The sequence below is a fragment of the Salminus brasiliensis genome, chromosome 15 (assembly GCF_030463535.1).
Source record: "Salminus brasiliensis chromosome 15, fSalBra1.hap2, whole genome shotgun sequence".
Lineage (NCBI taxonomy): Eukaryota > Metazoa > Chordata > Actinopteri > Characiformes > Bryconidae > Salminus > Salminus brasiliensis.
This window is the reverse complement of record NC_132892.1, coordinates 35735426-35762977: the sequence shown is the minus strand read 5'-3', so window position 1 is coordinate 35762977 and position 27552 is coordinate 35735426. Positions and strand designations below refer to the sequence as shown.

The 27552-nt window shown below is 46.9% G+C and overlaps 2 protein-coding genes across 4 annotated transcripts in view; one reads left to right on the top strand and one right to left on the bottom strand.

Annotated features, from left to right (window-relative positions):
• Positions 1-353: 353 nt before the first annotated feature.
• parn (poly(A)-specific ribonuclease (deadenylation nuclease)) lies at positions 354-14884 on the bottom strand. 2 transcript variants are annotated; one of them, XM_072657926.1, is made up of 26 exons: positions 14828-14884; positions 14555-14632; positions 13575-13654; positions 12836-12903; positions 11346-11427; positions 10618-10678; positions 9776-9941; positions 8508-8570; positions 8028-8066; positions 7894-7936; positions 7200-7280; positions 7062-7118; positions 5382-5459; positions 5155-5198; positions 5033-5075; positions 4851-4926; positions 4354-4464; positions 4204-4273; positions 3450-3505; positions 2694-2780; positions 2482-2556; positions 2209-2383; positions 2008-2120; positions 1772-1847; positions 1484-1581; positions 354-1278 (listed from the first exon to the last, which is right to left on the bottom strand). In XM_072657926.1, exons 1-26 carry the CDS (start codon positions 14844-14846, stop codon positions 1232-1234), a joined length of 1986 nt encoding a protein of 661 aa, XP_072514027.1. In that variant the 5' UTR covers positions 14847-14884; the 3' UTR covers positions 354-1231. The 2 variants fall into 2 exon arrangements, with proteins under 2 accessions (XP_072514027.1, XP_072514028.1); XM_072657927.1 differs by having other exon boundaries at positions 1772-1844.
• Positions 14885-15519: 635 nt separating this feature from the next.
• Positions 15520-27552, top strand: part of LOC140536208 (general transcription factor 3C polypeptide 1) — a 37248-nt gene continuing 25215 nt past the window's right edge. Inside the window, exons 1-7 of one of the 2 annotated variants that reach the window (XM_072657912.1) lie at positions 15520-15890; positions 19791-20006; positions 20228-20404; positions 22257-22400; positions 24099-24195; positions 24309-24432; positions 26788-26964. In XM_072657912.1, the coding sequence (XP_072514013.1) occupies positions 15670-15890; positions 19791-20006; positions 20228-20404; positions 22257-22400; positions 24099-24195; positions 24309-24432; positions 26788-26964 (1156 nt within the window). In that variant the 5' untranslated portion in view covers positions 15520-15669. The remainder of the gene's footprint in view (positions 15891-19790; positions 20007-20227; positions 20405-22256; positions 22401-24098; positions 24196-24308; positions 24433-26787; positions 26965-27552) is intronic. The other variant, XM_072657913.1, reaches the window with a different exon arrangement.

The window sequence follows — 27552 nt, the reverse complement described above, 5'->3', positions numbered from 1 at the left end:
CCACATCCTCATGTCTGGCGGAGCTTACTGAACGCCTGCACACGGTTTGAGGATTTGGTTATGATGCTAATTGGTGTACATAAGCTTCCATTGCTTCTTAGCTACGTTAGCCTCATAGCTCCAGAGTTCAGCTGCCTCAGAGGACTGACTGCATTTGGGGAAGGTGGGACCTGGACTCAGCACTGTGGCTTTAACGCTCACGTCTCTGCTGTGTGTGTTCGTTCTGGAGACTACCTGAAGCTCACTAACAGAACCGTGGGAAGGCTGCAGCAGGTCACCATCAGTAAATCGCAGAATCACAATGGCCATAAGTTTGGAGACAGCCAGGCTGCAGTGAAGGACTGAAACAGACGTACTAAGAAACATTCTTTAATATTTTCTCCTCTCTGACGGAGGACAATCATACAAAAAGAAATGATACATATTCCTGTTGATCTTCTGATAAACATTCACTTTTTTAACCTGCAGCCGACCTGCTGAGACAGACAGACTGTCAGACAGACAGACACTACATGTACATACAAAAGAGAGAGAGGGAGGATCATACTGCTCACAGTGAGGAATAAATAGAGGTGTTCTAAGTGGCTGCGTTTGCTAAAAGGGCGGAGGTTAGGTCACGCTACACTAACGGGAGCATCCTACACAAACAGAGGAAAAAAAAGAAAAAGAAACCTAACCATAGTTAAAAAAAAGGCTATGAACCGGACAGTCACAGAAATCATCATCATCATCATCAGCTGACAACACATTAAAACATACTGCACACACAGGCTAACGTACGCTAACTACGAGTTCCCAGCTCTCTCCCCCTCACACACACACACACACACACACACACACACACACACACACACACACACACGTGTCAGGAAATGAACTGCTGGCAGGTTGTAAACTGTGTGTGTGTGCGCGTGTGTGTGTTTTGTTAAAGCGGCAAAAGTTGAACTTTCAGCACCTGGATACATTTAGATCACACTGCTCCCCAACCTCCCCCTACCAGACCCCTGTGATCCCTCATGCAGCGGGACGCTGTGCAAGTCACAGAGAAAGAGAGCAAGAGAGAGAGTGTGTGTGTGTGTGTGTGTGTGTTGCTATGCCACAGGGACGTATGGCTTTGGGTTGTGTGTTCAAGTGCTTTGACACAGTCTCTTCTGATTGGCTGTAGGACCGGTGTGGTCTCAGACGGTCTCCTCCGATTGGCTCTCAGATGGACACCGCTGATTGGCTACTGCTACCAAACTTGAGGAACGTCAAACAGTCCTGTAGACCCCTGAGAACCTGAGGGGGACAAAGTCAAAATTAGTCAGTCAAATGAAGGGCTCAAATTCTAAAACCTGATTGGCTGAAGCTGTGGGAAATGCTTAATATGCGCAGCTGGCCACTCCCCTTCCATTTCTAAATGTTGTGGGACTGTAATTCTAATCTCTACGGCTCCTCCCTGTAATGTAGATTTATTTGCATATGGAAGCATCACGTCTCTTACCCTGACTCTGATTGGTCGGCAGCTGTGGCCAGGCGTCCGCTTCCTCAGACCCCGCCGCTCCCTGGCTCGGGCTGGTAGATGCTGCGCCCCCTTCTGGCCTAAACGAACACCAGGTTGTGTTTACATCAAAACAAAAAAAACAAGTCAATCAGCCAGGACATAACGGCAATGGAAGCTTATGTCCCACCAATTAGCGCAGTGCTAACTGCAGGTCTAAATCAACCCCAGATATTTTAATTAATTAATACATTTCTTAAACTAATGCTCTAAAAATAGAGTTTAACGTACTGAGCCTTCAGCCAACTGCCCGTCGTAGAGTCTACAGCGTCGGCGTACGTCTGAACACACCCAGCACTCGCTCCTGCTGATAGAGCACACACACACACACGGTCAGCAAGTGTCCACCTGTAAGACTCCACAACTGGATCATTTATCTGGACGTTAGAATAAACCCAAATCAGCAGCACCCCACACCCCCTCAGATGGACCCGTATACAGTCCTGCAGCTACACCGCTTCTCCTACCATCAGTCTTGATCTTCTTGGTGTAGTGACTCCAGTTGCTATCGGCGATGCCGCTGAAGTCGGAGGTCTGGTCTTCCTGAGTGGGGCTAATGCTCCGCTTCCCAGTCAGGGACCTTCAGAGAGGGAAAGCGTATGTTAGCGTACTTTAATAAACATCCATAAAGCAACACTGCAGAGCCCCGCCCCCCACACCTTCCTCACCTGCTGTGCATACAGGCGGCCGCGGTCGTCATGGCAGCAGACCTGTATGAAGAAGTGTTGGCCCAGCCGTCCTCCACCCACTTCCTGCTGGTGTGCATGTTCTTCTGCTTGGACTGCATGTAGTCTGCGTACGTCTGGATCCGGTAGCTCTCCGCGTACTGACTGGTGTTCATCGCTGCAAACACAGAAAGCAGAACCCACGGCTCCTCAGCAGACCTCATCAAGACTAACGGCTAATTCAGCAGCGCAGATCCACAAACACCACGGCCCTACCGATCTGAACCTGCTCCAACTGGCTGAGGGACACGAACGCCGACGTGTCGTCAATCCAAGACACCTGGATGTTCCCTGCAGGAGGAGACACAGATAGTCACCATTACTCTGTAGCGCTCAGGGTGGAAGTGTGCCTTTGGACCCATTGGGACCGGCTTCCAGAACACTACCGCAAAGGAAAGGGAAAGCTGGTGTCTGAGTGTGGGCGTTACCGAATGCGCTGAAGAGCTGGTACAGGTCACTGGTCTTCCATTCTTTAGGGAACGTGACGTAGAGTACGTGATCTCTCTTCGGCTGCACTGAAACAGAACCAGAGAGCGTGAAATCACAGCGGTTCTGACCTGATGCAGGAGACTCAGGACTAGTCTTAGTGCACTATTCAGTTCTGCTGGACACTAAAGGGTTAAATCTGTGACACTAATCAGAAACCCGGCTAATCAGGATGGGTCTCCCAGTGGTATCTGGGCAGATTCTGCTAAACCAGCTCTCCCATTGGTCGGGACTTCACTGGTAGAACTGAAGGCCGTCAGATTAAACAGCAACACTATTAAGAATCAACCAATCACGCTCTGATTTACTGTGGGTGGAGCAGCCAGTTACCCCTGGAGGTTGGAGATAGGCTGCGAAAGAGTATATTAATCATCACTGTACAGCTGCTTGGGGGAGGGGGTTCTAGATAGGCTGCAAATGAATGGCAGTGTGAGTAGAGTATCACTATCTAGGTTCTAGATAGGCTGTACATCCAGCCTATCTAGATAGTGTGTTCGGATGTATTGAGGTCCAGTCTGCTCACACCATCCTCAAGCTTGTAACACGTTATTGATCAAGCTCTGAACAAGCCTGATTATCTAGAACCAGCAAAACACGTTCAAGTGCACTACCGCTGGAACAATTGGACCTCTGAGGCCTGAAGTGAGTCAGGGTGCTCCACTGATTTTACATTACTTATTGAGTGAGTTTGGACTTACGGTCTGGTCCGCTGATGTTGAGGTACGGGATATCGATAACCCTCATGAGGAACAACCTAGAACACAAACAGCAGCAGTGTTTATCTGCTAAACAGGAGAACAGAGGATCTGCAGTGTAGGACAGCCCTCGTTTAAGCCAACCAATCATCAACCAGCCTGTAGCACATCCACCCCACACTGCAGGAACCTGCATATCGCCACCTCCCTGTACCTACACTTAATTTTAATGTATTAATATTCAATATTAGTTTTATTGATCAATTTTTACCCGAGCATCCCCACGAACCTTTAACAAACTCCCCATGATGAATAATCAGTTCTGCTGGAAACTAAAGGGTTAAATCTGTAAAACTAATCAGAAAACAGTCCAATCAGGACGGTTCTCAGTGGTATCTGGGCAGATTCAGCTAAAGCAGCTCTCCAATTGGTCGGGACGTCACTGGTAGAACTGAAGGCAGTCAGAATAACCAGCAAACCAGCCAACCTTGTTCTTTACAGTGAATGGGAGTCGTTGGGGGTGTATTATAGGAAATATTATAAATCCATCACTCTAGTCCTTCTACAAGTTCTAGATAGGTGGGGGTGGTAGCATAAGATGGCCAATCTAGAACCTCTAGATCAGGGGATTCCTGCAATGCTTAGCTGACCAGGTGTGTAGAAGTTCTAGATAGCCAAGTTAAAAGTACTAGGTTATGTTTACACAGGAGCCTCCCGGGAACAAGGGGCTTCACCCAGGGGTGTGCGGGAGACTCACTTGTTGTAGAAGGGTTCGAGAAGTTTGGAGCGAGCAGAGATGTGAGCTCTTGGAGGAGTGAGGAACGACCCTGAGGATAGAACACACTGACTTACACACAGCATCCAACTAAAATTTCAATCAGGAGGGCCGACACACCCCGCCTCTTACCCAGGTAGTTGGCCATGGAGATGAAGCAGAGGCCGGTGATGTAGGCGTCGTATCCGGCTTCATGGAGCTGTTCAGCTGCAGTGTCATAGCACTGAAACCCCTCAGAACACTCTAGGAACACACACCGGATTTAGCAATACGGAGCACTACACTACATGGACAAAAGTAACGGGACACCTCTCGCACTTATTGAATTCAGGTGTCTGATTCAGTCACAGGTGTATAAACTCAGAAGCTCCAGACCTGCTGCTATTAAAGCTTAGAGCAAAGGAGGGGGAGGGGTTTAGAATGAGACACTGTAGGTGGAATAGCGTGGCAGTGTCCCAATACTTTCGTCCACATGATGCTCCCAGCGTAAATAAGTGACCTGTGCACGATCAACATGCGAGGTCGAACAGCTCCCAGAATAAGGGGACAGTTACGCACACTGACGGATGGCTGTGGCGTCACTGGACTAGCTACCCTAGTGAGCTCTCTGTACCGGGCGGGTTACTGACCGACTTTCGGGGCTTTGAAAGGTTTCTCCTTCAGCTGCTTCTCCAGCTCTGCCAGGGACGTGTTGGTAATCAAGTCCTGAAAAGGAAAGACCCCAATATCACCACCACCACTTCATAGCCACATAAGTCACCCAGGAAGCCCGGAAAGGGAGTCCCCTTTCCCCATGCAGCATTTCCAGTACCTTGAAGGGTTGCGTTGACGCCATCAGCTTTGTGTCCAGAAGCCTGAAAAAACAAAACCCCTGAAATAACAGAAACCCAAACCCAACAAACCCAACCTGCCCGCTTTACTGACCACACTTACCTGGGGAACACACACATTGTGACCTCCTTGAAGTCCTCCAACTCCTGCAGAACACCCCCCCCACACACACACACACACACACACACACACACACACACACACTATCAGCACCATTCTGCCCATACACACACCGCCCAAAAATTTTTGGACACCCCGCCCCTAATGAACGCATTCCGCTACTACAAGCTGCAATAAGCGCTTATTACTCCTCCAGTCGCCATGGTTACCTCAGGCAGGGGACAGTAGAACTGGTGGATGGTGTGCATGACGTCCAGCAGCATGTTATGGCCAACCACCAGCTTACCCTGAGGGTGCAAGAGAGACCGGTCAGCACAAAGTACTTCTACATATCACACACTCAGTACTTGAGTGTTTATTGAGGTGTGTATGGACTAATATCTCCTATTCTAGTGTATAGGAGTGTTTATTGAGGTGTTTATAGACTAATATCTCCTATTCTAGTGTATAGGAGTGTTTATTGAGGTGTTTATAGACTAATATCTCCTATTCTAGTGTATAGGAGTGTTTATTGAGGTGTTTATAGACTAATATCTCCTATTCTAGTGTATAGGAGTGTTTATTGAGGTGTGTATGGGCTAATATCTCCTATTCTAGTGTATAGGAGTGTTTATTGAGGTGTTTATGGGCTAATATCTCCTATTCTAGTGTATAGGAGTGTTTATTGAGGTGTTTATGGACTAATATCTCCTATTCTAGTGTATAGCAGTGTTTATTGAGGGGTTTATGGACTAATATCTCCTATTCTAGTGTATAGGAGTGTTTATTGAGGTGTTTATGGACTAATATTTCCTATTCTAGTGTATAGCAGTGTTTATTGAGGGGTTTATGGACTAATATCTCCTATTCTAGTGTATAGGAGTGTTTATTGAGGGGTTTATGGACTAATATCTCCTATTCTAGTGTATAGGAGTGTTTATTGAGGGGTTTATGGACTAATATCTCTTATTCTAGTGTATAGGAGTGTTTATTGAGGTGTGTATGGACTAATATCTCCTATTCTAGTGTATAGGAGTGTTTATTGAGGTGTGTATGGGCTAATATCTCCTATTCTAGTGTATAGGAGTGTTTATTGAGGGGTTTATGGACTAATATCTCCTATTCTAGTGTATAGGAGTGTTTATTGAGGTGTGTATGGACTAATATCTCCTATTCTAGTGTATAGGAGTGTTTATTGAGGTGTGTATGGACTAATATCTCCTATTCTAGTGTATAGGAGTGTTTATTGAGGTGTGTATGGACTAATATCTCCTATTCTAGTGTATAGGAGTGTTTATTGAGGTGTGTATGGACTAATATCTCCTATTCTAGTGTATAGGAGTGTTTATTGAGGTGTGTATGGACTAATATCTCCTATTCTAGTGTATAGGAGTGTTTATTGAGGTGTGTATGGACTAATATCTCTATTCTAGTGTATAGGAGTGTTTATTGAGGGGTTTATGGACTAATATCTCCTATTCTAGTGTATAGGAGTGTTTATTGAGGGGTTTATGGACTAATATCTCCTATTCTAGTGTATAGGAGTGTTTATTGAGGGGTTTATGGACTAATATCTCTTATTCTAGTGTATAGGAGTGTTTATTGAGGTGTGTATGGACTAATATCTCCTATTCTAGTGTATAGGAGTGTTTATTGAGGTGTGTATGGACTAATATCTCCTATTCTAGTGTATAGGAGTGTTTATTGAGGTGTTTATGGACTAATATCTCCTATTCTAGTGTATAGGAGTGTTTACTGAGGTGTTTATGGGCTAATATCTCCTATTCTAGTGTATAGGAGTGTTTATTGAGGTGTTTATAGACTAATATCTCCTATTCTAGTGTATAGAAGTGTTTATTGAGGTGTTTATGGACTAATATCCAATATAGGAGGGTTTCGGGTAAACTCACAGATTTGGAGATGGCATGGATGACTCTTGAGAAACCAACTGCATCATTCAGTTCCTCCTGTGTAAACACAAACATCATGTTCAATCGAGGGTCTAATGGACATAAAGTAGAGCTCTGGGGGGGGGGGTTAAAGCTTACCTGCTCCCTCTCCTGCTTCTGCTGCTCTATTCTCCTCCTCTCCTCTTCATCCACCTTACTGACCTGGATAAAACGCTCCTTCTAGAGACACACAAACCATGAAAAATAAAAACACAAGCAAGCATGACAATGTTCTGAATAGCGGAGCAGACGCAGGAGAAAGGAGCTGCAGCTCGGCTGGTGGAGATAATCCACTATACCTTGATGAAGCTTATCGTAATGAATTATGAATGACCAGACATGTGGTCAGCGACTAGACATGTACTGTGATTTTAGGCACCTCAGTCGGTCAGTAACTGTAGACTGCATGCCTACACCTCTATAAAGACTCCTGCAGCCTTCAATACAGAATGTTTACAGAGCTTCACTCACCACTTACATTTTCTGGTAATTCATACTGCCTTTAAAACACCCACCCCACATCAACCACAGCACTTTCAGACAAACAAGTGATCCTGAGGTCTGTATTAAACGGTAACGTCCATATCCTGTAGAACCCAATGACCGCTCTAGTGACCAGCGGAGGGTGTAGAGGAGCGACCTGCCATACAGAGCTACACTCTCTGGGCCGGCTAGTCTTACAGAAGCCCTCAAACATCGGTTTACACCAACTTTTACTGCATGAGAGCTGGTCGGGAAAAAAGCCTACAGCTGGGCATTATGGGTAATATACAGGGGGAGGAGGAAGAGTTACCTTCTCAGTTTCCACCGTTTCAATGTGAAGACCTTTGGGGTACCTGCAGATACAACCACACCAATAAAGAGTCAAACACCACATTTACCCCCAATAATAACCCTAATAAATAATAACTAATAACCTATACTCACTTCCAGTTCAGAGTCTGATAGATCAGCTTCCTCTGAAACCTGAGAGACAGACAGAGAGACAGACGTTCTATGATGTTTGACTGGCTTTTTTCCCTAAATGATTAACATAAATCAGTGCAGTTTGTGGCTGGACTGCATGTTTATGAGCCATTATTACTGAATCCTTCCTCATATTTCATATATACATATTTAATCAATTATGAAGACAATGAAAAGTAACAGATTTGCTCGGCCGTCTTCATTAATCACATTAGAAACGTACATAAATAAAAAGGACAGGGACCGAGGCAAAGCACGGACAGAACTAACAGCGCCCCCTCATGGAGAATCCTACTAAACCTAAAGGACCAAGTTAGAAGTCGTGATTGAGAGGTGCTTCTGACTGAAGTGGGGGGGGGCTGATCAAATAAAGGAAGAGTGACGTGAATCCTCTAATAATGACTCGAGAATAAGAACCATGTAGAGAGGACTGCAGCTCACCCAGAGCACGGCTCCAGATCCACCGTTTTCTCAGAGTTGTTCAGAAGACCATCAACCTTCTCCCTGTGGAGACAAACACAGTCAAACTGAAGTCAGGGCAGCCTGGCTGGAGCTCGGCTCAACAGAGTCAGAGTACAGTCAGCCTCATCCTCCCAGATCAGCCACTCCGGACCCGCGACCGTCTCCTTGGGAAGCCTTGGGAAACTAGTCTGAAGCTAAACCTGATTCAGCAGATCGTGAGCAGATCTGAGAGATTACAGCTGGATTTAATAGCTGCAGTAATGGTTCAGCTTCAGCTGTTAAATATATGAACCTTGTAATATACATCATTAATAATTAAATAAATGACAAATATATATATAAATAAAAATGAAAATGACATGTCAGGAAACGTGTGCTTTCAGTAGTGGAGGGTTTCTAGAAATCATCTGACATGTGCCGTACATGTGATTGGGTGAAGAGCAGTGGATGCAGGAGGGGGCGTGGTCTCAACAGCCCTGCAGGGTGTAGCGGGTCTGGGATCGAGGAGCAGCTTTGCTTTTCTACATTGTTTTGGTCTCATTTCCAATTATTTTAGCCAAGATTCTGCTTCAGTAGATTTTTACCAACTATAAACAAGTTTCCCACCTTTCTCTCCTAATATTCCCATAATTACCTCTCAACTCCCAGGGTCAAGTTCCAGACACCACAGCGTGGTGTTCACAGCGTAGGAGCTGAACGTGGAAGGTGCTCAGTTTGGGATTATGGTAAAGATACTGTATCACAATATTTAAAGATAATTCATGATATTTATCACAATGCATATAAATCAGAGAAAATCATCAGTATCAGATTCTTATAAACTACAGTTCAGATCCTCTCCTGTACTGAATACAGTGATTTCTACTCAACATCTGCTGCTCTTCATCTAATGAACCCTTCAGTCTAATTACACTGTTAGTAATGAACCCTGCAGCTGATCAGTGTTTATTAACACTAACAGTCTCCTCCATATGATTAGAGAAGCTTACTGTATCACCATAGCAACCTTCATCACCATATGATAAAAATATGGTCATATTGCCCAGCTGTAGTTTACCATCTACTTATCCATTTAGGTTACAGGTTCATGGGTGCTGGACACTAGCTAAATGAATTTCCCTTAAATTCAGAACCGAAATTTAACGTTGATTGGAGGGTTTTTGATGACCAGTCTGACTCCTGATCATCAGCCTGGACCCTGACCGCTGCGGTCCTGACCCAACCGCCACTTCGCTCAGCTCACTCACACGACTCTGCTGATGAAGTCTTTGTGTTCGTCCGGCACGTTCACCGGCCCTTTGCCGGACGATGGGGAGATGTACGACGGCGTTCCAGACCCGTTCATCTGGTTCCTCCGCTCCTCGTACTGCTCCCTCAGCTGGGCTTCTTCCTCCTGGTTCAGATACGGGATCCCTGGAGAAACAGGAGAAGATCAGAATCGAGGGGGTGGAGACTCATGGAAACCACACAAGCAGGTTCTGGATCCCTCTAGAAAACAGAACCAGTAAACGGATCCCTGCAGAAACCAGGAACAGAAGCTACAGGTACAGTCATGAGGAGCCCACACAAGAGTCCAGGTGGAGGTCTATGCAGGAATCTCTGCGTCCTGAAAGGAATCTGTATCTGGAGCTCAGAACCAGGAATCAGGCGAACAAGCCCCCTCCGAAACTGGCTAAGCAGGAACAGGAATCACGGAATCAGAACAAAGTCCAGAACCAGATTCAGGAGGCCTTGAAAAACTGCAGGTCCAAGATCAATCAAGAAAATCACAGAATTGGGTTTAGGATGGGTCAAAGAGCCACAGAACCAGGATCAAACCTACACCATCAAAATGTCCCTCAATAAGCCATAGAACCAGGTCTGCAGAAACCACAGAACCAGAACTGGGTCCAGGATCTCTCCAGAAAACTACAGAACTGGACTGGGATTCCATCAGACGTCCCCGATTTAGGCACAGGACGTCTACAGGTGCAGGATGCAGCAGGTCAGCTCCACCCTGACCCTCACCGACGTTTAACTGTTAGCAGACGTTAAAGCCGTGGCTGAGCGCAGCAGAGGGGTGGAGACAGGAGGAGGGGCGGGTACTCACCACTGCGGAACACTTTATTGAAGTCAAAGCCCTGACTGGCCAGGAAATCTATACTGGAGCTCTACGAGAGAGAGAGAGAGAGAGAAGAAATAAATACCATTAAAGGACAAAAGTATTGGGACACCTGCTCTCTACTAGAGTTTGGAGCTGAGAGCATGTTAGTGAGGTCAGGATGTTGGATGGTCAGCACCCCACCTCATTATCCCAAACTCATCGCATTCAAAAGTACTGGATGGAGCTCCTCCACCATCATTCCAGAGAACACAGTTCTTCCACTGCTCCACAGCTCCTCAATGCTGGGGGGCTTTATACCCCTCTAGCCCACACCTGGCATTATTAGGCAGCATGGAGCCAATAGGGTCATGATGATCTGCTCCAGATGGTCCTATTCTATTGGCAGTACTTCTTCTCTACAGGGACTAGACAAGCTGTGTGTGTGTATATATATATATATATATATATATATATATGTGTTTGCACATCTGTGTCAGCAAGGGAGGAAGCTTAAAGTACTTGAATGTGTTCATTAGAAAGGGTGTCCACATACTTTTGGACAGTGTGTGTATAGTATCAAGAGTTGACAACAGCTCAAATGCTTCAGTTTAAGTACAGAGAGGAGAAAATGGGCGTGGCCTCTAATATGGACCCTGAGCTTCACATCAAAACTAAACCGAACCCCCGTGTCCCCGTGTCCCCATGTCCCCGTGTCCCCATGTCCCCATGCTCACCTGACATATGAACTTGATGTCTGGGGACGTCCTGCTGAAGGGCTTCGGGAAAATATAAAAGTTAAAAGACTTGGTAAGATACCTGCAAAAGACAAGAGCAGAGGGGTCAGTCGTCACAGCGCCGCTCACGCCCACCTTCAGCAGAACCAGATTCTGATCCGATCAGATCCAGAACCGGGGCCTGATCTCCGATACCCAATCTCCACACTTCTAACCCCCAACCCACCGAACGGGCTCCACAGCGCCTCCCAGAGGAAGAGACAGGCTGACGTGGTGAAGGGAGGGGAGCAGACTGACCACCTGCCAGGTCTTCTTTACACAGTCAGAATGCATTGTGGGTATTGTGTGGGTGTGGTCCTGATTTGTTGGACTTTGTTTTCACAGATAAAGTGAATTAAATCATTAAAATTAATTAATGCAGATCAGTGTTTGACTAGACTCTAAGGCTCCAACTCCTCAGCTGGGTACAGCTCTCTACCTCAACACCAGCTGCCGCACTCAGTACCACACACACACACACACACACACACATATATATATAAACCTAAGTAAATAAAAAGTTTTTTATATATATATATATATATATATAAAAAGACACTAATATTAAATATAATTTGTCAAATGAACAAGAACACACAACTCAGCTCACAGGCAGCATCAGTGCTGTATGTACTAAAAGGAATATAGTACTTTTCTATCCACTGCTAGGTGTAGTTCTGATGAGTCAGAGATGAAATCAGGATTCTCAAAATATCCAAGAATAAGATCTAAAGGTTTATTAAAAAACAGTAATCATGATGCACCGGCAACTAAACTCTAGAGACTCTGAGGAAAAAACCTTAAACTTATAATAAATAAATAAACTTTTACTGGAGTTATTTTACATTTTCAGTCAGGCACAGGCATCGTGTACTCACTGGTAATTACAGTACTTTATAATCAATTACCAATTACTGAACACACAAGCTAAAGTACTTCAGTAGTTCCTCAATTTACAAATAACCAAGTTCTTTAAGGGGTAATCAGTAATCAGATTATTGGCCATTAAGTATTACTATCCTGACCGAGCTGCACTGAATTCTGCAGCTCAATATAATCAATCATTTATTAAAGGTCATTATCTACAGAGGAGCATGACTGACCCAGTGAACCCCCGTACTGTAGAAGACGCAGGACACACACACACACACACACACACACACACACACACACACACACACACACACACACACACACACACACACACCACCATGAAGCGACTGATCACATCCCTCTGGGAGCGCAGCAGCAGACCATTCACCCAGAGCTGACCGGAAACTCATCCAGAGACCCACTGACCAGCACCATCTACAGCCTTAACCCCTCAACACAGCCATTATTAAAATCACGAGCTGCTGGATTATTAATATGTACTCCATCATAACTAATAACCACAGAATGAAGCTGTACGGCTAACGGGACCAGCAGGGTGGAGAGGTGCGGTCACTCACTTGGCCTGAGCCTGGTCATATCTGAACGTGCAGAGGCCGAACTGGAAGAGCAGGAAGTCCATGGAGTGCTGCGGGACAGACAGACAGACAGGCAGACAGGCAGACGGTCAGGGCATCACCAACTCCCACTGACCACCCCACAGTTACACAACCGCCAATCACAGCAGAGGGGAGGAGCTTCTTGACTGGACCACACTAAACCAGTATAGGCTGCATTTCTAACACTGGTATGTTGATGAAGCAGCACCAAACCAGTATAAACCGGCACTAGATACTCTGGCACACCAGTAAACCAGTGCCACACCAGCATAGAACACCAACAGCAAACCAGTTTATATACACTGGTCTGTTGGTCAACCAGTATAGCCAGCATGGTAAACCAGTGACCCCAGTATAGATCCATACATGCTGTGCTTTGAGTACTGTGGTGTGAACATCGGCACGTGTATGATTGCCAGATCGAAACACAGGGACTTCTGGGTAAGTTGGCGAAGGGGATACACATCAAAGGACAGCGATGCAGGGGTGGCAGCAACAGTGGCAGGAGAACTGGCATCAACGTTGGCATAGCAACACTTCATCCCTTCCTGTTAAGACTAGGGTCTAGCCTACACCCTACAGTGCGTATAGTGTGTAGCACGCAGTTGGGACGCAGCCATAGCGACAACCGAGCAGGGACTTTTGTTGCCATGGCGACCATGCAGCCAGTGTTTAGCACAGGGGTGCAACAGTGTCGTACCTTCCTGAGCTTCCCATAGCGCTCCTCAGGTGTGTCCATGCCATTGGTCAGTGCGCTGACCGAGGGGCCGTCACTTATTCCTGGAAGGAAGACAGACAAACAAACAAACAAACAAACAAACAAGTAAATAACAGCTCATTTTGACAGAACACTTTCATCTGAACACACACACACACACACACACACACACACACACACACACACACACACACACACACACACACACACACTCCTGAGCACTGGTATACCGGTCAACCAGCACTAAACCAGTATAGGCTGCATTTCTAACACCGGTATGTTGATGAAGCAGCACCAAACCAGTACAAACCAGCATATACTGGGTTTTCTAACACTGGTTTGTTGCTCAGCCACCATGAAACCAGCATAAATTATCACTACACCAGTATAAACCAGCACTAGGAACTCTGACACACCAGTAAACCAGTGCCACACCAGTATAGATCAACCTTTGTTGCCTGCTGATCAACCAACAGCATACCAGTATATACTGGTTTCTCATACACTGCTTTGTTGGTCAGAAAGCATCAAACCAGTATAAACCAGCATGGCAAACCAGTGACACCAGTATAGATCCATATATGTAGTTTACAGTGCTGTTTATCCACTGCGCTCTCCATACTGGACACCCAACACAACACCAGTATAAACCATCGAGCAGCCCAGAGCAGCCCAGAGCAGCAGAGCCTATAGGATACTGGTCACCCAGCACCACACCAGCACCCTCTGTGCCTGAGCACTGGTATACTGGTGGCCAGCAGGTGTGTGATACTGGTCATCATCCCAGTATAAACCAGGGTCAGGCTGTCCTGCTCTGCGAGGTTCAGCAGGATGGTGATTACCCAGCCTGCACTTCGCCTGGTGTGCTGGAGTAGACACCTGCTTCCACACCTGAGATCAATGAAGCGGAAATAATCCGGACTGAATCCGGACTGAATCCGGACTGAATCCGGTTTAATTACCTGAAAACTCTCCATCAATGGCGAGGAAGTCCGCCTCCTCCACAGCGCTGCACAGGGTGCCCAAACTGCCCTTAAAATCTGCAGAGACACACACACACACACACACACACACACACACACACACACACACACTGCAGTTAGGCTCAGAGAGCGGGGCGGGAGTAAAGCGCCCCCCTGAACCCGCTCACGACCCCCGGCCTGAGGGACCCCCGGCCTGAGGGACCCCCGGCCTGAGGGACCCCCGGCTGACCCCCGGCTGGCCCCCTCTCTTACTCTGCCGTGTGATCTCCATCTCTGCGCCTCTCTGCTCTCTCTCTCTCTTCGCCGACACTTCCACACATGCGCGCTGGAGCACTTATCAAGAGGGGGCAATTACGGAGCTCTTCCGCCCCCTACTGTTCAGGAGGAACGTCTGCGCTTCTGCGGTTTAATTGGCGTGTGAACCCCAATTGAGTTTTATTTTTGTGTAATGTTTTTATTGAACTTTATTGTATTATTTTTTGTTTAATTTAATTATTTTTTATTTATTTTATTTTATTTTATTTTATTGAATTTCATTTTTTGTGTAATTTGTGTTATTGAATTTTATTGTATTATTATTTCTTTTCTTTTAATTTATTTTTATTATCGTTTTATTTTAGTGTATTATTATTTATTTTATTTTATTGATTATTTTATTCATAGTTATTGAATTTTATTGTATTATTAATTTTATTTAATTTTATTGTTTTTTAATTTATTTTAATTGAATTTAATTGAATTATCGTTTTATTTTATTGAATTATTATTTATTTTATTTCATTTTATTGATTATTTTATTGATGTTTTTGTAATTTTGCTATTTTATTTTATTTAATTTTATTTCGTGCTTTTATTTTGTCTCTCGGGCTCGTGCCGCTGAGTGCCGCTATGGGGCAGTAGGTGTGAGACTGGCTGTGAGGCTCTCAGTAGAGGAAGCGGCTGTGGAGTGTGTGAGTGTGTGTGTGTGTGTGTGTGAGTTGAGGTGTGTGTTCAGGTGTGTGTAGCAGAATGAGGGAGGCAGAGCGTGTGTGTGTTCAGTGACTGCACGCGGGGCTCGGTTGACTGGTCAGGTGGTGTGGTTCTGACCGGGCGGGATGGACCCGCTCTGCGCGCTGCTGGATGAGGTGTGTCTGGAGGGGCTGGACGGCATTACCGTGGAAACGCTGTGGCTCCGGCTCAGCACGCGCAGACCCGCATTCCCCCTGCACCTGGATCCGCGCGCCAAGCAGCACCTGTGGAGCGCGCTCACCTGCAACCCGAGCATTGCCTTCTACCTGCTGCCGCGAGACAGGCCACCACTGCACCTGCACGACAGGTGAGCGCGCGAGGGAGAGAGGGAGGGGTAGGATGGACGCAGGGGCAGGTACAGGGGTTAAAGGGTCAGGTACAGGTACAGGGGTTAAAGGGTCAGGTACAGGGGTTAAAGGGTCAGGTACAGGTACAGGGGTTAAAGGGTCAGGTACAGGGATTAAAGGGTCAGGTACAGGGGTTAAAGGGTCAGGTACAGGTACAGGGATTAAAGGGTCAGGTACAGGGATTAAAGGGTCAGGTACAGGGGTTAAAGGGTCAGGTACAGGGGTTAAAGGGTCAGGTACAGGTACAGGGGTTAAAGGGTCAGGTACAGGGGTTAAAGGGTCAGGTACAGGTACAGTGTTTAAAGGGTCAGGTACAGGGGTTAAAGGGTCAGGTACAGGGGTTAAAGGGTCAGGTACAGGTACAGTGTTTAAAGGGTCAGGTACAGGGGTTAAAGGGTCAGGTACAGGTACAGTGTTTAAAGGGTCAGGTACAGGGGTTAAAGGGTCAGGTACAGGTACAGGGGTTAAAGGGTCAGGTACAGTGTTTAAAGGGTCAGGGTCAGGCACAGTGTTTAAAGGGTCAGGTACAGGCACAGTGGTTAAAGGGTCAGGTACAGGTACAGGGGTTAAAGGGTCAGGTACAGGTACAGGGGTTAAAGGGTCAGGTACAGGCACAGTGTTTAAAGGGCCAGGTACAGGTACAGGGGTTAAAGGGTCAGGGGCAGGTACAGGGGTTAAAGGGTCAGGTACAGTGTTTAAAGGGTCAGGGTCAGGCACAGTGTTTAAAGGGTCAGGTACAGGTACAGTGGTTAAAGGGTCAGGTACAGGTACAGGGGTTAAAGGGTCAGGTACAGGTACAGGGGTTAAAGGGTCAGGTACAGGCACAGTGTTTAAAGGGCCAGGTACAGGTACAGGGGTTAAAGGGTCAGGGGCAGGTACAGGGGTTAAAGGGTCAGGGTCAGGCACAGTGTTTAAAGGGTCAGGGTCAGGCACAGTGTTTAAAGGGTCAGGGGCAGGCACAGGGGTTAAAGGGTCAGGGGCAGGTACAGGGGTTAAAGGGTCAGGGTCAGGCACAGTGTTTAAAGGGTCAGGGTCAGGCACAGTGTTTAAAGGGTCAGGTACAGGTACAGGGGTTAAAGGGTCAGGGGCAGGCACAGGGGTTAAAGGGTCAGGGGCAGGTACAGTGTTTAAAGGGTCAGGGTCAGGCACAGTGTTTAAAGGGTCAGGTACAGGCACAGTGTTTAAAGGGCCAGGTACAGGTACAGGGGTTAAAGGGTCAGGGGCAGGTACAGTGTTTAAAGGGTCAGGGTCAGGCACAGTGTTTAAAGGGTCAGGTACAGGCACAGTGTTTAAAGGGCCAGGTACAGGTACAGGGGTTAAAGGGTCAGGGGCAGGTACAGGGGTTAAAGGGTCAGGTACAGTGTTTAAAGGGTCAGGGTCAGGCACAGTGTTTAAAGGGTCAGGGTCAGGCACAGTGTTTAAAGGGTCAGGTACAGGTACAGTGTTTAAAGGGTCAGGTACAGGGGTTAAAGGGTCAGGTACAGGTACAGGGGTTAAAGGGTCAGGTACAGTGTTTAAATGGTCAGGGTCAGGCACAGTGTTTAAAGGGTCAGGTACAGGTACAGTGGTTAAAGGGTCAGGTACAGGTACAGGGGTTAAAGGGTCAGGTACAGGTACAGGGGTTAAAGGGTCAGGTACAGGGGTTAAAGGGTCAGGTACAGTGTTTAAAGGGTCAGGGTCAGGTACAGGGGTTAAAGGGTCAGGTACAGGGGTTAAAGGGTCAGGTACAGTGTTTAAAGGGTCAGGGTCAGGCACAGTGTTTAAAGGGTCAGGTACAGTGTTTAAAGGGTCAGGTACAGGTACAGTGTTTAAAGGGTCAGGTACAGGGGTTAAAGGGTCAGGTACAGGTACAGGGGTTAAAGGGTCAGGTACAGTGTTTAAAGGGTCAGGGTCAGGCACAGTGTTTAAAGGGTCAGGTACAGGTACAGTGGTTAAAGGGTCAGGTACAGGTACAGGGGTTAAAGGGTCAGGTACAGGCACAGTGTTTAAAGGGCCAGGTACAGGCACAGGGGTTAAAGGGTCAGGGGCAGGTACAGGGGTTAAAGGGTCAGGGTCAGGCACAGTGTTTAAAGGGTCAGGGTCAGGCACAGTGTTTAAAGGGTCAGGGGCAGGCACAGGGGTTAAAGGGTCAGGGTCAGGCACAGTGTTTAAAGGGTCAGGTACAGGCACAGTGTTTAAAGGGCCAGGGTCAGGTACAGTGTTTAAAGGGTCAGGTACAGGTACAGGGGTTAAAGGGTCAGGGGCAGGTACAGGGGTTAAAGGGTCAGGTACAGTGTTTAAAGGGTCAGGGTCAGGCACAGTGTTTAAAGGGTCAGGTACAGGTACAGGGGTTAAAGGGTCAGGGGCAGGTACAGGGGTTAAAGGGTCAGGGTCAGGCACAGTGTTTAAAGGGCCAGGTACAGGTACAGGGGTTAAAGGGTCAGGGGCAGGTACAGGGGTTAAAGGGTCAGGTACAGGGGTTAAAGGGTCAGGGGCAGGCACAGTGTTTAAAGGGTCAGGTACAGGTACAGGGGTTAAAGGGTCAGGGGCAGGCACAGTGTTTAAAGGGTCAGGTACAGGTACAGGGGTTAAAGGGTCAGGTACAGGTACAGGGGTTAAAGGGTCAGGGGCAGGCACAGTGTTTAAAGGGTCAGGTACAGGTACAGGGGTTAAAGGGTCAGGGGCAGGCACAGTGTTTAAAGGGTCAGGTACAGGTACAGGGGTTAAAGGGTCAGGGGCAGGCACAGTGTTTAAAGGGTCAGGTACAGGTACAGGGGTTAAAGGGTCAGGGGCAGGCACAGTGTTTAAAGGGTCAGGCACAGTGTTTAAAGGGTCAGGTACAGGTACAGTGTTTAAAGGGTCAGGTACAGGGGTTAAAGGGTCAGGGGCAGGCACAGTGTTTAAAGGGTCAGGTACAGGTACAGGGGTTAAAGGGTCAGGTACAGGTACAGTGTTTAAAGGGTCAGGGTCAGGCACAGTGTTTAAAGGGTCAGGTGCAGGTACAGGGGTTAAAGGGTCAGGGGCAGGTACAGGGGTTAAAGGGTCAGGCACAGTGTTTAAAGGGTCAGGTACAGGTACAGTGTTTAAAGGGTCAGGTACAGGGGTTAAAGGGTCAGGGGCAGGCACAGTGTTTAAAGGGTCAGGTACAGGTACAGGGGTTAAAGGGTCAGGGGCAGGCACAGTGTTTAAAGGGTCAGGCACAGTGTTTAAAGGGTCAGGTACAGGTACAGTGTTTAAAGGGTCAGGGGCAGGCACAGGGGTTAAAGGGTCAGGCACAGGTACAGTGTTTAAAGGGTCAGGGGCAGGCACAGTGTTTAAAGGGTCAGGGGCAGGCACAGTGTTTAAAGGGTCAGGGGCAGGCACAGTGTTTAAAGGGTCAGGGGCAGGCACAGTGTTTAAAGGGTCAGGTACAGGTACAGTGTTTAAAGGGTCAGGGTCAGGCACAGTGTTTAAAGGGTCAGGTACAGGTACAGGGGTTAAAGGGTCAGGGGCAGGTACAGGGGTTAAAGGGTCAGGCACAGTGTTTAAAGGGTCAGGTACAGGTACAGTGTTTAAAGGGTCAGGTACAGGTACAGGGGTTAAAGGGTCAGGGTCAGGCACAGTGTTTAAAGGGTCAGGGGCAGGTACAGGGGTTAAAGGGTCAGGGGCAGGCACAGTGTTTAAAGGGTCAGGTACAGGTACAGGGGTTAAAGGGTCAGGGTCAGGTACAGTGTTTAAAGGGTCAGGTACAGGGGTTAAAGGGTCAGGTACAGGTACAGGGGTTAAAGGGTCAGGGGTTAAAGGGTCAGGTACAGGGGTTAAAGGGTCAGGGTCAGGTACAGGTACAGGGGTTAAAGGGTCCTGGCTCTGTGGCTGAGCTCTGCTCTCTCTCCCGGCTGCAGGTTTTCAGACGTAGACCCGGAGACGGGGATCCAGGAGCTTCCTCAGCGGCACCGGGATGCAGGCTGGGAGGACCCGTATCCGGTCAGCGTGCTGCTGGACGACCCTCAGGGCACCCAGGGCTCCTGCCTGTATTACAGCGAGAGGGAGGACGTCACACCCCGGATCAGAACCAGCCAGAACACTCCCATACTCACACTGGAGCAGACCCAGAACATGTAGGGGCGGGGCGGGGCGGGGCGGGGTGGGGGAGGTGCTTTATTTAGGTTGTTTATGTTGGTTTAGAAAAAAGTGTTTGTTTAGAAACAAATAACCAAACCTGTAAACATCCACAGCTTACCCCATACCTTCAGTGTTTGTTTGTTTGTTTGTTTGTGTAGATTTGGGGAGAGGCTGTGGTTGTTTACAGTGTTGTTTGTTTGTTTGTTTGTTTGTGTAGGTTTGGGGAGAGGCTGGTTATAGTGGCGAGTCAGGAGCTGCGGTACCGCGCTCTGATTGGAGACGAGGGCGACCCGGAGCTGAAGCTGAGCGATCACTCGTACTGTATACTGGAGAGACTGGGCCGAGCGCGCTGGCAGGGCGAGATCCAGAGAGACCTCCACATCTCCTCCTTCAAGTAACGTCCCACTATATACCCTTAATGAACTGTTCATAGCTCCGCCTCCTCAGTGTATATCACAGTACCTACATTTAAAGCGTTATTAATATTCACCCTAATGAGAGACTGTAGCTCCGCCTCCTCAGTGTATATCACAATACCTACATTTAGAGCGTTATTAATATTCACCCTAATGAGAGACTGTAGCTCCTCCTCCTCAGTGTATATCACAATACCTACATTTAGAGCGTTATTAATATTCACCCTAATGAGAGACTGTAGCTCCTCCTCCTCAGTGTATATCACAATACCTACATTTAGAGCGTTATGAATATTCACCCTAATGAGAGACTGTAGCTCCACCTCCTCAGTGTATATCACAATACCTACATTTAGAGAGTTATTAATATTCACCCTAATGAGAGACTGTAGCTCCTCCTCCTCAGTGTATATCACAATACCTATATTTAGAGCGTTATTAATATTCACCCTAATGAGAGAGTGTAGCTCCTCCTCCTCAGTGTATATCACAATACCTATATTTAGAGAGTTATTAATATTCACCCTAATGAGAGACTGTAGCTCCGCCTCCTCAGTGTATATCACAATACCTACATTTAGAGCGTTATTAATATTCACCCTAATGAGAGACTGTAGCTCCGCCTAGCTTAGTGTATATCACAATACCTACATTTAGAGCGTTATTAATATTCACCCTAATGAGAGACTGTAGCTCCGCCTCCTCAGTGTATATCACAATACCTACATTTAGAGCGTTATTAATATTCACCCTAATGAGAGACTGTAGCTCCGCCTCCTCAGTGTATATCACAATACCTACATTTAGAGCGTTATTAATATTCACTCTAATGAGAGACTGTAGCTCCGCCTCCTCAGTGTATATCACAATACCTACATTTAGAGTTATTAATATTCACTCTAATGAGAGACTGTAGCTCCGCCTCCTCAGTGTATATCACAATACCTACATTTAGAGCGTGATTAATAATCACCCTAATGAGAGACTGTAGCTCCTCCTCCTCAGTGTATATCACAATACCTACATTTAGAGCGTGATTAATATTCACCCTAATGAGAGACTGTAGCTCCGCCTCCTCAGTGTATATCACAATACCTACATTTAGAGCGTTATTAATATTCACCCTAATGAGAGACTGTAGCTCCGCCTCCTCAGTGTATATCACAATACCTACATTTAGAGCGTTATTAATATTCACCCTAATGAGAGACTGTAGCTCCTCCTCCTCAGTGTATATCACAATACCTACATTTAGAGTTATTAATATTCACCCTAATGAGAGACTGTAGCTCCGCCTCCTCAGTGTATATCACAATACCTACATTTAGTTATTAATATTCACCCTAATGAAAAACTGTAGCTCCTCCTCCTCAGTGTATATCACAATACCTACATTTAAAGAGTTATTGATATTCACCCTAATGAGAGACTGTAGCTCCTCCTCCTCAGTGTATATCACAATACCTACATTTAGAGCGTTATTAATATTCACCCTAATGAGAGACTGTAGCTCCTCCTCCTCAGTGTATATCACAGTACCTACATTTAGAGCGTTATTAATATTCACCCTAATGAGAGACTGTAGCTCCGCCTCCTCAGTGTATATCACAATACCTACATTTAGAGTTATTAATATTCACCCTAATGAGAGACTGTAGCTCCTCCTCCTCAGTGTATATCACAATACCTACATTTAGGGAGTTATTAATATTCACACTAATGAGAGACTGTAGCTCCGCCTCCTCTTATCCAGACTGTTGGCAGTACAGGTACAGAAGCTGGAGCTGTTGTGATTGGCTGAGGTCTGATAGCTGTGTCTGTGTGGGTCAGGATTGATGCTGGGAAGCTGCACTATCTGAGGAAGTCTCTGGACAGGAACGGTCTGATCACCATGCAGTCGCACGTCACCCGGCTCCCGTCCGGCGTGAGGCAGCACTCCATCCTGCTGCTGCTCAAACGCTTCCATGTGGACAGGTACCCAGACTAATCCTGCTGTCGCCACGGTAACCGCATCAGTACGCTTCATTCAGCAGAACAGGTGCTTAATTCATAGTGGAGGCTGGTGGATGCTGGGTAATTCATAGTGGATGCTGAGTAATTTATAGTGAATGCTGGTGGATGCTGGGTAATTTATAGTGGATGCTGGGTAATTTATAATGGATGCTGGGTAATTTATAATGGATGCTGGGTAATTCATAGTGGATGCTGAGTAATTCATAATGGATGCTGGTGGATGCTGGGTAATTCATAGTGGATGCTGAGTAATTCATAATGGATGCTGGTGGATGCTGGGTAATTCATAGTGGATGCTGAGTAATTTATAGTGAATGCTGGTGGATGCTGGGTAATTTATAGTGGATGCTGGGTAATTTATAATGGATGCTGGGTAATTTATAATGGATGCTGGGTAATTCATAGTGGATGCTGAGTAATTCATAATGGATGCTGGTGGATGCTGGGTAATTCATAGTGGATGCTGAGTAATTCATAATGGATGCTGGTGGATGCTGGGTAATTCATAGTGGATGCTGAGTAATTCATAGTGGGTGCTGGGTAATTCATAGTGGATGCTGGTGGATGCTGGGTAATTCATAGTGGGTGCTGGTGGATGCTGAGTAATTCATAGTGGATGCTGAGTAATTCATAATGGATGCTGGTGGATGCTGGGTAATTCATAGTGGATGCTGGTGGATGCTGGGTAATTCATAGTGGATGCTGAGTAATTCATAGTGGGTGCTGGGTAATTCATAGTTGATGCTGGTGGATGCTGGGTAATGCATAGTGGATGCTGGTGGATGCTGGGTAATTCATAGTGGATGCTGGGTAATGCATAGTGGATGCTGGGTAATTCATAGTGGATGCTGGTGGATGCTGGGTAATTCATAGTGGGTGCTGGTGGATGCTGAGTAATTCATAGTGGATGCTAGTGGGTGCTGGTGGATGCTGAGTAATTCATAGTGGATGCTGGTGGATGCTGGGTAATTCATAGTGGATGCTGAGTAATTCATAGTGGGGGCTGGGTAATTCGTAGTGGATGCTGAGTAATTCATAGTGGATGCTGGTGGATGCTGGTGGGTGCTGGGTAATTCATAGTGGATGCTGGTGGGTGCTGGGTAATTCATAGTGGATGCTGGTGGATGCTGGGTAATGCATAGTGGGTGCTGGGTAATTCATAGTGGATGCTGGTGGATGCTGGGTAATGCATAGTGGGTGCTGGGTAATTCATAGTGGATGCTGGTGGATGCTGGGTAATGCATAGTGGGTGCTGGGTAATTCATAGTGGATGCTGGTGGATGCTGGGTAATTCATAGTGGGTGCTGGGTAATTCATAGTGGATGCTGGTGGATGCTGGGTAATGCATAGTGGGTGCTGGGTAATTCATAGTGGATGCTGGTGGATGCTGGGTAATTCATAGTGGGTGCTGGGTAATTCATAGTGGATGCTGGTGGATGCTGGGTAATTCATAGTGGATGCTGGTGGATGCTGGGTAATTCATAGTGGATACTGAATGAATATTTTTTTGATATTGGTTGTTGGTCTTAATAAATCGATTAATACCCTTAGAGTTTATAGGCAGTTTGCCTCTCACACACACACACACACACACACACTCTGAGATTGTCACTGTGCAGCACTGAGGACCCCTCTCTCGCCCTGCTGTGTGCTGCTCAGGAGGAGTAAGTACGACATCCTGATGGAGTCCACCTCCAGACTGCTCTCAGACCTGCCCAACAAGGTGGGCATCGTGCTGAAACTGCGGGAGCAGCTGGTGAGAACCCTGTCAGATACTCTCTTAGCTATCGCTGTAAGTGTGTAAACCACGTTCTTCTGAGTGTGTGTGTGTGTGTGTGTGTGTGTGTGTGTGTGTGTGTGTCGTTGCAGCACGTGGGGGAACACACGTTTAAGCGTGTGTATCAGTACATGCAGGCAGCGAAGATGGTCAGTGTGTTGACCATTCCCCTGCAGGAGCTCAACCCCCACGCAGGACCCTACAAGACCAAGAGGGGTCAGTACTCTCAGCTGTGTGTGACCACTCGTACCCAACGCCTTCAGCTGAACTTCACTGTCTGCAGTGTTGGAGGGTCTGCTGAGGGAGATACCACCCAGCTCAGCACAGCAGCAGCTGACCCCTGCCATTCACCTCATTCACTCACCATCATGTCTGATTGTGTCTGGATGGCTGTGTCTGATTGATTGTGTTCGGATGGCTGTGTCTGATTGTGTCTGGATGGCTGTGTCTGGATGTGTCTGGATGGCTGTGTCTGATTGTGTCTGGATGGCTGTGTCTGATTGTGTCTGGATGGCTGTGTCTGGATGTGTCTGGATGGCTGTGTCTGATTGTGTCTGGATGGCTGTGTCTGATTGTGTCTGATTGTGTCTGGATGGCTGTGTCTGATCGTGTCTGGATGTGTCTGGATGGCTGTGTCTGATTGTGTCTGGATGGCTGTGTCTGATTGTGTCTGATTGTGTCTGGATGGCTGTGTCTGATTGATTGTGTCTGGATGGCTGTGTCTGATTGATTGTGTCTGGATGGCTGTGTCTGATTGTGTCTGGATGGCTGTGTCTGGATGTGTCTGGATGGCTGTGTCTGATTGTGTCTGGATGTGTCTGGATGGCTGTGTCTGATTGTGTTCGGATGGCTGTGTCTGATTGTGTCTGATTGTGTCTGATTGTGTCTGGATGGCTGTGTCTGATTGTGTCTGGATGGCTGTGTCTGGATGTGTCTGGATGGCTGTGTCTGGATGGCTGTGTCTGATTGTGTCTGGATGTGTCTGGATGGCTGTGTCTGATTGTGTCTGGATGGCTGTGTCTGATTGTGTCTGGATGTGTCTGGATGGCTGTGTCTGATTGTGTTCGGATGGCTGTGTCTGATTGTGTCTGATTGTGTCTGATTGTGTCTGGATGGCTGTGTCTGATTGTGTCTGGATGGCTGTGTCTGATTGTGTCTGGATGGCTGTGTCTGGATGTGTCTGGATGGCTGTGTCTGGATGGCTGTGTCTGATTGTGTCTGATTGTGTCTGGATGGCTGTGTCTGATTGATTGTGTCTGGATGGCTGTGTCTGATTGATTGTGTTCGGATGGCTGTGTCTGATTGATTGTGTTCGGATGGCTGTGTCTGATTGTGTCTGGATGGCTGTGTCTGATTGATTGTGTTCGGATGGCTGTGTCTGGATGGCTGTGTCTGATTGTGTCTGGATGGCTGTGTCTGGATGTGTCTGGATGGCTGTGTCTGATTGTGTCTGGATGGCTGTGTCTGATTGTGTCTGGATGGCTGTGTCTGGATGTGTCTGGATGGCTGTGTCTGATTGATTGTGTTCGGATGGCTGTGTCTGGATGTGTCTGGATGGCTGTGTCTGATTGATTGTGTTCGGATGGCTGTGTCTGATTGTGTCTGGATGGCTGTGTCTGGATGTGTCTGGATGGCTGTGTCTGATTGATTGTGTTCGGATGGCTGTGTCTGATTGATTGTGTTCGGATGGCTGTGTCTGATTGTGTCTGGATGGCTGTGTCTGGATGTGTCTGGATGGCTGTGTCTGATTGATTGTGTTCGGATGGCTGTGTCTGATTGATTGTGTTCGGATGGCTGTGTCTGATTGATTGTGTTCGGATGGCTGTGTCTGATTGTGTCTGGATGGCTGTGTCTGATTGATTGTGTTCAGATGGCTGTGTCTGATTGATTGTGTTCGGATGGCTGTGTCTGATTGTGTTCGGATGGCTGTGTCTGATTGATTGTGTTCGGATGGCTGTGTCTGATTGTGTCTGGATGGCTGTGTCTGGATGGCTGTGTCTGATTGATTGTGTTCGGATGGCTGTGTCTGGCTGTGTCTGGATGTGTCTGGATGGCTGTGTCTGATTGATTGTGTTCGGATGGCTGTGTCTGATTGATTGTGTTCGGATGGCTGTGTCTGATTGATTGTGTTCGGATGGCTGTGTCTGATTGTGTCTGGATGGCTGTGTCTGGATGGCTGTGTCTGATTGTGTTCGGATGGCTGTGTCTGATTGTGTTCGGATGGCTATGTCTGATTGTGTCTGGATGGCTGTGTCTGGATGGCTGTGTCTGGATGGCTGTGTCTGGATGGCTGTGTCAGATTGATTGTGTTCGGATGGCTGTGTATGGTTGGCTGTGTCTGATTTGATTCTGATTGGCTGTGTCTGGATGGCTGTGTCTGATTGTGTCTGGATGGCTGTGTCTGATTGTGTCTGGATGGCTGTGTCTGATTGTGTCTGATTGTGTTCGGATGGCTGTGTCTGATTTGATTCTGATTGTGTCTGGCTGTGTCTGGTTGGCTGTGTCTGATTGGCTGTGTCTGATTGGCTGTGTCTGATTGGCTGTGTCTCATTGTGTCTGATCGGTTCTTAGGGACAGATATCCGAGTTCGCTGTCTGAAGCTCTTGAAGCCATACACCCGAAAGGTGATTGATGATGAGGATGATGATGAGAATAATGATGAAGAAGGGGATGGACCCGTTGGGAGGAACGTCCAGGCTCAGCCGCGGGATATAGAGCGAGACCTGCTGTCCCAGGCTTATGAGATCGGTCAGTGCCGGAGGTCCGATCACAGCTCAGACCCTTAGCTTTAATTCACAGAGGAACCTTTTAGAATTAGACTTTTTATACAGTAAAGATGATGATAATTAACTTTACAGACCATCCCATAATAATAACTTATAATAACACGTAGCTTAATGCTAAGAACTTTACGCGTAGCTTAATGCTAAGAACTTTACACGTAGCTTAATGCTAAGAACTTTACGCGTAGCTTAATGCTAAGAACTTTACGCGTAGCTTAATGCTCAGAACTTTACGCGTAGCTTAATGCTCAGAACTTTACGCGTAGCTTAATGCTAAGAACTTTACACGTAACTTAATGCTAAGAACTTTACGTGTAGCTTAAAACTTTACACATTTCTTGAAGATTAAAATGATACATGTGGTGTAAAGCTCAAAACTTTAAACAATTCGTAAAGCTTAGAACTTTACTTGTTATGCAAAGACTAGAACTTTCCACATTTCGTAAAGCTTTAAATTGTTTGCGCTGCGTAAAGCTTAACACTTTACTAGTTGTGTAAGGCTAAGAACTTTACACGTTTCGTAAAGTTTAAAAAAACATTGCATTATAGAGCA